Source organism: Berghia stephanieae, chromosome 10 (genome assembly GCF_034508935.2).
Source record: "Berghia stephanieae isolate SIO BIC M18660-M18661 chromosome 10, UCSD_Bste_1.3, whole genome shotgun sequence".
In the NCBI taxonomy this organism is placed as follows: Eukaryota; Metazoa; Mollusca; class Gastropoda; order Nudibranchia; family Aeolidiidae; genus Berghia; species Berghia stephanieae.
In genome coordinates this window covers 12,431,295-12,441,294 of record NC_088369.1, presented here as the reverse complement: position 1 = coordinate 12,441,294, position 10,000 = coordinate 12,431,295, and the positions used below count along the sequence as shown (strand labels likewise).

The following is a 10,000-nucleotide window of genomic DNA, read 5'->3' as shown; positions in this document are numbered from 1 at the left end:
GAGAGAGAGAAAGGAAGAGAAAAAGAAAGAGAGAGGGAGAGGGAGAGAAAGAGAAATAGAGAGAGAAAGAGAGAGAGAGAGAGAGAGAGTAAATCCTATTTTCAAATCCTCAAAACTCACCTGCTCTAGTTCTCCCCTCACCCGATACTGGAAGTTTTGTCTGGTAAGGGCCAGTTCCCTCTCCTTAGCTTGCAACTGGGCTTGAAACTGTGTCTTGGTGACTTGAATCACTCTGTCTTTGTCTTGAATCACTCTGTCCTTGTCTTGGATCACTGATTGAATTTCCGTATCTTTAGCTTGAATCACTGTATCCTTATTGATAATTTCTTCCCTTTGCAGACAAATCTGCTTGTGATTTTCATCTGCTGCCTTGAGAGTGCCAAGCAAGAGTTGTTCATTGGGATACTGACCCCCTGTAAAAAAAAAAAAAGCAAAATGAATGACAGTGAAGAACAACTAAACAGCGAAGAAATGTTTCCATGTTATGTACAATTATCATTTTGAAGTCAAAAACAATGTTTCAAATAATGGAATATGTCCAGCCTTATCTGACACGATTCCTTTATCTAATGTCAAGATTGTATTGTAGGTTGGAATCAAATTATTAGTACTCATGAAATATCAATTCATTTTCATAGTTTCGTTTTTTTTTAATTAAAAAGTTTCATTATATTACATCCTTTTTATTCAATAATGACAATTAAGTTATTGGATCTGTTTCAAATCAATTCAAACTTTTAAATAACTCAATTTGCAAGTTTGATAAGGCTTTTAGACACACGTTCACTGCTCATGGTTATGTGTTACATACTTTGTATGGGGGTCCTGATGGCTCAGTTGGTGGAGCACTCGCTTCACATTCAATGGGACCGAGATCTATCCCAGGCGCAGTCAAGTTTTTTTCTGACCCACCTGCCCACCCAGCAGTGATTGGGTAACTGGTTCTGTAGAGCTGGTGGAAAGCGCTTTGCGATAAAGTAGCATCCTATCCAAAGAATAGCAAGCAATTGCTATTGTCCGTTTCATGCTAGAGAAACTGAGATAAACTTCAGCTCCATGGGCCTCGTGGCTTTAGACTTTAAAATCTTTTTTTTTTAATATAACACTTAAATCTACGACTCAAGTGTTAAATCTCACACTGGTAACAGTCATTTCATTTAATCCTTATATTGTAAATTCTCAATCTTGCGAGGTCCTTTGGTACAAAGACTCACAAGAAGCTATAAAGAATTTAAGGACAGCGTCAGCAATCTGTTCTATGGTGTACTGACATGTTGCTGCCTTAATTGTCTCCAGATTCAAGTGGGGTGATCCGACTGATGATGCAGAGGACGATGAAGACGATGATGCGAATGAAGATGATGAACATGTTGAAGATGGTGTAGAACAAGTAGATGATGCTGAACTGCCCGAATCGGAATCTGGGGATGAGAACATGAATAAAAATAAGTTTATAAATTAGCATAAAAATCGAAGTATAATTGGAAAGTCTTTATTTAATACCCCCATTTTTTTTAGTTAAGTAAGATTATAAAATATAAAATAAACATATATAAGACACCACGAAAAAGCGATAGCAATTTTAAATCAATGAAAGATAATGTTTCTGGGTACTATTACCCCCCCACACACCTTCCAATGAGTGTACCTAGTTTATTAATTATTTACCTGATTCTTCTTCTTTCAATATTAATTTATTCAATTATTACTTATTTTCTACAAAAATCTTTTTATTTGTGAATTTGTGTATATTTATTTATATGTTTATCTATAATTCATTTACTTCTCTATTTATTTTAAATCACTTCGATTCTTCCTCATATTTATAACTACAGACTTTATAGTATTTAAAGATCAATATCTATTATATTGTGCATGAAGAGATGCACATACAATAATTAGCATGGGATTTTAAAATAAAATAAATAAACAAAATTATTGAAAAAACTAACAAAAAAGATAAGTATATAATTATTCTAAACAGTAAACTAACAAAATGATGCAAATTTAGGTTTTAAAAAATTGAAGAAAAATAATGTATTAAAATGAAGACAAAATTACCGCAGTCTGAGTCCTGAGCAGCCATCATTTCACCGTAGTCTACCTCGACTGTAAGCTGGAAATGGAAAAACAAATAAGACAATAAGTGACATGCCAAGAATCCTTTAAAAAAAAAAAAAACAGAAAAAAAAAACAAACAAAAAAAAACACACCCAAAAAAAAAAAAGAAAAAAAAAAGAAAGAAAATATTGGAAAAATAAACCTTAAGCTGGCTGTTTCTATTTGACACTTTGGTAACTTTTTATTGAGACAGAGCAGCTGTTTTATCAAGATGAGCTGAATGCTTTTATATTATGTGATAAAATATTTAGTACCATTTCAACAATGACAACTTAAAATGAGGCCAAAACATATTTTCAAAAAAAAAAAAAATTAATTAAAAAAAAAAAAAAAAGAAAAAAAAAGAGGAAACAAATTGGACTTCACTTCATAGAAGATTTGACACAGATCACATCTGACCAGAGGAGACAATCAATATTAGACATTCAAACAATTCATGAATCGTGGGTGACGTGACTTTTAATTGTAATAAAATAATGTCCCAACTGATTTAATATCTCCTACTTTTCTGACATTGCACCATACACAAACAAAAGCCATTGTTGTGTTGTAATATCACTTTTTGTTCTTCTAGTTATTTTTATGAAGTAGTAGTCAGTAGTCTTATTAGAAAGTGATACTATGCTACTGGAAGCTATAGACTGTAAAAAGTAAAAGACGAAACTGAATGTATACAGATTTTAAAAAGAACAAAATACCAAACACTGAACATTTCGGGCTTTAAATCCTTCTTCAGCCAACAACAAACACCAATTAAAACATAAATATACATTACTTAAAAGCCCAGATAGACGACAGAGAAAAAATAAAACATGTCCTATCTGTAATAAGATCTTGGAATGTCTAATTGTTTTTTAGTTGTTGGCTGAAGAAGGGTTTCGAACCCAAAATGTTCTGTATTTGGTATTTTATTATTTTTTAAAGCTGATTATATATATATATATATATATATATATATATATATATATATATATATATATATATATATATATATATATATATATATATATATATATTCATTTTTGTTTTTATTAATTTTTACAGTCTTACTTCATACACTACCTTATAAATTACCCATGTCATATATCAAGTGCACTCCCTACACATTACCAGAGAGGGTTTATTATATTTCCTAACAGACCTTGAAATCCCTAACAACATTATTTCAGACCTGCCAACTTGAATATTCATAATTTTTAGGTGATAAAAATTGTAGTTGCTACAAAAGTAAACTTTTAAAATCAACAATTTATCCTCACATGGATTAAATAACACTTCAAAATTGTAAAAATTATATAGTCTGGCATCAACTTTCATTTTCAAAAAAGTTTTACTGACTCTGAGATGCTCATGCACTTCTGAAATTGGAGCCAAAATTTCATAATTCTACAAATTTTTGTTATAGTAGGAAGGTCTGATATTCAATAGGATAGGAATAGTTGCTGGGAAATGCCTGTAAATTTCAAATGTTATTCGCCTAGACTTTCTCTATCAAAAAGGATATCCCATCATCATATAAAGAAAGTTATTTCTGCTGTACAAGACTTTTTGACAATTTGGAGATCATCTTCTAATCTAGTGACAGATAAAGAACATTTTTTAGGCCAAAATTAGAAAAAAATATTGTATGCAGAACATTTTAAATGACGTGGCACAGACCCAAAATCTTAACGAAGAACAGCCACTATAAAAGCAATGGAACGATGCCACTCAGCTCTTTATTACAGCTTTTAGACAGCCATTTTAATGAGTAGTTCTCACTAAATTCTATCAATCAAACCTATAAATTTAAGGTTACATATAGTTTTGTGTGTTGGTACTTTATATCAGCTGGTGGATGTTGTGAGCAATTTAGCTAAACGCAGAGCATCAATATGATCGCACTAAAAATAAAGTTGATGTCACTCTCAATACAACAACACATTAAATTACAGAAACACCTCTTGAGTTACCTCTGTGTCCTGTGCATTATTGATGAAATCTTGACCTTTCAACTGCAGCATGTGTAAGCAGTACTGTGAAGCTCTTGAATGTTGAAGGAAAGGATCAGTACCTTTGGACCAGTTACGAAGGCCAACGCCGCAGCAATAGCATCTGACACTGTCTGTTAAACCTGGATGGAGAGAAGAAGAGAACATGAAAATAAATAACTACAAAAGCCATCAAAACTGAACACTGAATTTTTAATGCAATCAGCGCTGCTGTTGACAAAAATGGAAAAAGGAGGGAAATTTTAAATGATTGCCCTTTAAATCCACAAATTTACTGCACTTATCCCACTTTTAGACCAATTGTGATGAGAAACCATAAAATTGATGCTCTAGCTAACTTCTGGAGAGTGGTAAACTGAACCTATTAGTTCCATCGCACATCTGTCTCTCACTGCCAGTGCATTTGATTTGGAGGAAATGTAATTGTTCAAAAGTAGGAAATTCCTCGTCTGACTCCAAATTCAGGAATTTCCATGGATCCAAATAAGGAAAACCATCAACACTGCTCAGTCAAACATGACAACCACATCAATCATTCAAAACAATGTTGTGAAATTGGAAAATTTAGGTTGATTTCTTCGTATAATCACACACACACACACACACAAGAATAATTATTATTATATCATAATAATCGTAAATTCACATTTTACATTAGCTGAATTTATGGAGACTATCCATCAAGCCGGCCGGAATAAAGATAGCCTGAAATTCCTGTGACAACAATCTGCCTTGCCACTCATATCAACCTCTAGAACGGAACAATAACCTCAGATTCTTCCACATAATATTTATTTTTTCGTTATAATACTAATACCTCAAACTTTTTAAATTAAGCATATCATGTTTAAGACCTTAACCTACAGCATGTGAGAAATCAAACTGGTTGGCAAGTCTGATCATTGACAACATTAAAACATTTATCCCAACTCATAACAAGTCTAAAGATCTGAGAAGTTATTATATGATGATACAGTGTCAGACAAAGAGTCATAGAGAAAAATACAAGAAAATAACTCTTAAAAGACAAAATATATAATAGTTTTAGCTACATCATATCTTTTTGGTTGCGTGTTCTGTTGTTGACATTCTAGAAAATTATTATAAAATATTTTTTTTTAAATGCAGCGAGATAATCCTGCAGAAAATTACTTTAACGATTATAAAAATTACAACAATAGCTCTAGGGAAATAGAAAAATCTAATTGAAACCTTAATTTACCTTCCTATGTTAATTCTATCTTAAATAAAACTACTTTATCAAAACCCAAGGGAGATAATTCATTATTTCATATTACTCTCATTCCCGTACAAAGGAAATTAAGTTTTTTAAAAATTCCGGATGGAGTTAAATACTGATCTTGAAAAATATAAAAAGAATTAAACAATATTTTACATTAATTAAACTTTCAGATTTGCCTAATCTATACTGGAAAGCCGTGCATATTCATTTCTCTTACTTAATGCTCTCAATTTAATACGTAATGATTTATTAAAACTTTTCCTCATTACATTCTACTTTCACGAATTGAAAAATTGAGGAGATCAATACGAGTAAATGTACAAGATCAAAATTGATAACATAATATCTATGTGTAATAAATAGACATTGAAAAAATAATTTGTGTATTTTAATATTAATATATGGAATATCACACAATATACAGTTCATAGCTTTAATAAGGAGGATGATCATACCTGTGCAATAAAAACCACATTCGGCCATCTTCTCTATTGAAAATTCTTCACTTAGAAGCATTGGCCATGAATCAAATGTCCCAATTCGGCTTGTGATTTCTTCAAATTCTGGGTGTTTTATTATAAATTCACGGTTTCCACAGCACCTTTCATAATGAGTCAAGGAACAACAAAATGTGTTATTCCGCACTTTATCACGAACTGCACGCTCGCTTTCTCTGGTTATGTTACCAATATCAAAACCACGTACAAAAGGACACGTAGGTACTACTCTCTCATGCAACATTTCAAAATGAATTTCACTGCAATTTGTAAGTTCTTCAAGTTCTACACTACAAAATACACACATTACACTTGATGATTTGCAATTAAAAACAAACCCACATTTAGCATATATTGCTGCCTCATAAGAGAATGGATTGAGAAATGTAAGTAGTCTATGACTCTCGAACAAAGCAAGAAAACCCAATTTGTGCTTTGGACGAAAAAGTTTTGGTGATGGCGACTGAATGTTCGTGAATAGCTGCCTTCTAACACTAGAATTAGATGCGTTTGTATTAGCTGATAACATATTTTCGATGAATGAGGACGATAAAAACGATGAATGTGGACGTGTGAGGTGATCATCATGAATCTGTAAATGTGAAAATGGTGGCTCTGAATCTGGTTCTGATGCTGGTGTTGGGGTAGGTGATGGATTGAGAAAAGGGCAGTTTGGACGTAAAATTCGGTGTACGGCCAAAGGTGACTCTCCCTCCCAACCAAAAAATGTTAGTCCACAATGTTTGCAAAATACTTCATCTGAAACCGAGTCATTTAGACGCTCAAACCCTGCTTCAGCGAGTTTGACAGGGGAATTTGACAAGTGAATATCTTGATTGTTTTGACTTGGCGACCCAAAGAATGAACTTAATCGTTGCTTAGCACGGGATGCTTCTGAAAAATCCACTGCATCCATAGTGAAATAGATTATATCCTTACAATATGCACGAATTATTTCCACCAATAGAATTATGTATTTGATAAAACAAGAAAAACTCAGTAAAACAAGATACACTTTAAATGAAAAGTGTCGGCCATCTTGATATTGGTGTGTTTTTTCTCCTGCCGGAAGTAGGGCATCATAATTTTCGGATTTTCCCGTTTATTTCTAAGAATAGATCGCCGGTGTTATCCATTGGTTCCATGTCCAGTGCCAGTGTCCAGTTTCCAGCGATCCAGCGTTCCTGATTCCACTCTATTCCTTCACCTTACTTTCAGTTTTGTGGCCGGTTAAAAAATTCGCTTTTTTGAGATAAATCATTGTGACCGTTGGGGAGTTGTTAGCTTAACTTTCTTGTTGGTGGCCCTAAGTTAATGATTGCCCTAGTTTTAAGTTAAGTTTTTGGCAGTTTAATTTGTAATTTAATTGTAGTTTTTAGGCTTCGATAGATAGTTCTTGTCTTAGACTTAGGTATCTAAGTTAAGTTTTAGTCCATTGCCATTGTAATTGTACTTGTACTAGGCGAGATCCTAACCTAACCCGACGTGCAGTTGACTTATTATTTGCAGGTATGATAACCCGATTCATTATGGGATCTTTGTTGTAATGGAAATCTAAAGAAAATGACGCAAAATATTGTCCATTACAACAATATTAGACTAGGCCCATAATGGCGTTCGGATGTCAGACCTGTGTAAATGTAGGCCTACTCGTCACAGGCCCAATTTGTCACAGGCTCCAGTGAGCGCAAGTAGGCCTTATATGATTTCTTTGCCTTCCTTTGCTAGACTATCTGATGCACAAAATGCTGTACACTTATTTAAGGTTTATGTTGTCCTGCAAATAAGACATTAAGATACCAGATTATTTGTTTTCTAGAATATTTTTGTATGCCTATATTCATTTCAACCCTGTTTCAATATTATAATTTTCGCTCAAACTGAGTTGCTCTGTATATATAAACTTTTAAAAGAAACATCTTTATATCTTAATTGATGACAGTAATAATTACAGCAATTTAACTCTGTAGTTGTAACTCAAGTTTTTCATTTTCCACCTTAAAACTGTCAAAATGTCAATTCAGCTTGTTTCATTGTGTATGCGAATCTAAGCAAACTACTCTGTAAATTTTTTTCAATGAATGTTTTTTCGTTAAATTCAATCCATACAATCAAACATTCATTTACTCTTTTTGAGAATGTCAGTGATAGCTTCCATCATGCACAGGGCACAGTCGAGGCAAGGCTGGCCTGTGACAAACTGGGCCTCTTACAAACTGGCATGCTTTCCCACTGTGGATTATGACAAACTGGCATGCTTTCCCACTGTTGGCTGTGACAAATTGGTATGCTTCCGCTATGAGCCCATTGAAAAACGCATCGGTTTTGATGGATTCGAAGCATGGATTTCTCTAGTTCACAATGATTCGAACCCACTACCCTTCTGTTATGGCAACTCAGCCTGGTTATGAAAGGAGCGCTCTACAATCGGCGCCATTCACTAGTGGATGCAACATTTTTTTTTCTATTCTATTGTCCTTCTGGCAATTTTCTAATACTTCTTACTTCATTTCTTGTTATTATCAACATAAGTGCCTGCTTCACTCACTTTTTTTCTAGGTTATTGTCAAGCATATTAATGACTAAGAGAAATAGAAGACTTTTTAAAATTTCTGGTCTAGTTATTTGTTTTTTAGACATGCATTCTTTCAAAATGTCACCATAACGACTATGTGGGTGGAGAATGAAAATATAGACGAGAAACTGGTATTGTATTGGGGTAAAATGATCTCTTAAGGAATAGATTCCAATGCAAACCCTGACAGCAATGAGCAGTATGATGGAGTGAGTTGATTTATATGAAGAAGAAAAAGAAGGAGAAGATGACGATGAAGGTTGGAAATCCCACACATTTTTAAAAAGATTAAACTTTCATCAATCCTCAGTAATTTGATTTTTAAAATTTTGCGACCTTGATAAATCAATTTAAAATCTTGGTTGCTTTTACAGCCTGGGCTGGGTCTACGATCTTTATCCTAGCAATGTGGCTTATTGAACTCTATTATCTCCCATTGCCATTCAAACTTAAATTAAATTTGCTCCAGCAAAGCAATCACAGGAGGATGTCAAGGGGAGGAGAGGGGGCACAGTGTAATCAGTAGGCAGAAAGCGGAACTGATAGAAGAAGAGTTAGAAGAAATTCTGATTTGCCGACATCAGACTTACTCAGCTGCCACCCTTACTTCGGACTGTGGAAGGAATATATAGAATATGCATTAATTTATCCTGATTTTATTTGGATATCGTGTAAAGCTTTTCCTTTAGACCACAGTTACTTTGACTGATTTTCTTCCTTTTGAAGGGTTTTAACTTTTTCTTTTTAATTTCTAACTGGACTTCCAATTAATCAATGATCTTGTTTTTCTCATCAAACAAAACAGGTTTAGACTACCTGCTGATAGTTCATTGTAATCATCATTGCCTTTTACACCCTGGGTCAGGGTATAAGCCACAGACAAACAGTTCCCATCCTTCTCTCTCCTGAGCTAACTTTTTTATTTCATTCCATGTCTTATCGCTTCTCTGTATATCAGCTTCTTTAATTTTTCTCCATGATCCCTATGGCCTTCCTCTTGATAATTAGAAGCTGCTTGTTTGGTAAACACGTCATCGGGTCAGTTACTAAACTATTATTGTTATTTTCATTTGCATGAATTTTATGTAATTGTCAATTATAAATCAGATTGAAACTTTTTTAAAGCAAAAACAAACTATACTGCTATGAGCTCAGATTGCTGTTTCTCTGTTTACAACTTGCTGTTCACCTTTAAGGTTCTCTTAATTGTGTCCAAAATTTTTGCTAGATCTTGGAAACCGAGGAAGGCCAATATCTTATTGCCTATCCTCACATCTGGTAATCCGGTAACTGCACACGTGCATTAGATTTTGAGTCTGAACAGCCAGGGAAACTATTCAGACTAGAGTATGTCTAGAAACTATTAAAAACTAAGGAACGTCCTGAATATTGCTGACGTTTAACATTTTTCTCTTTAGTAGATTCTTTTTGTCAACATGGCATGCTTTGAAATAGGTGACTTCAAAATAAGGCCTATCAAGGAAAATGAATGTGAGCAAGTCATTGAAATGGTCATTGTAAGTAATGTAGTTAACTGGTTATCATTCCTAACAAAGGTTTAAAGGGCCGACAC

At 33.6% G+C, this 10,000-nt stretch overlaps 1 protein-coding gene and 1 long non-coding RNA gene across 3 annotated transcripts in view; one reads left to right on the top strand and one right to left on the bottom strand.

Moving 5' to 3' along the window:
• Nucleotides 1-6,886, bottom strand: part of LOC144980522 (uncharacterized) — a 25,808-nt gene extending 18,922 nt beyond the window's left edge. Inside the window, exons 1-5 of one of the 2 annotated variants that reach the window (XM_078928172.1) lie at nt 5,811-6,886; nt 4,074-4,234; nt 2,062-2,116; nt 1,215-1,421; nt 121-413 (exon numbers count right to left, since the gene is read on the bottom strand). In XM_078928172.1, coding sequence (XP_078784298.1) covers nt 121-413; nt 1,215-1,421; nt 2,062-2,116; nt 4,074-4,234; nt 5,811-6,768 — 1,674 coding nt within the window. In that variant the 5' untranslated portion in view covers nt 6,769-6,886. The remainder of the gene's footprint in view (nt 1-120; nt 414-1,214; nt 1,422-2,061; nt 2,117-4,073; nt 4,235-5,810) is intronic. The other variant, XM_078928174.1, reaches the window with a different exon arrangement.
• A 468-nt stretch (nt 6,887-7,354) lies between these two features.
• LOC144980523 (uncharacterized) lies at nt 7,355-9,927 on the top strand. The gene is made up of 2 exons (XR_013646919.1): nt 7,355-9,465; nt 9,846-9,927. It is a non-coding gene; the product is annotated as an uncharacterized LOC144980523 (long non-coding RNA).
• The last annotated feature ends 73 nt before the right edge of the window (nt 9,928-10,000 follow it).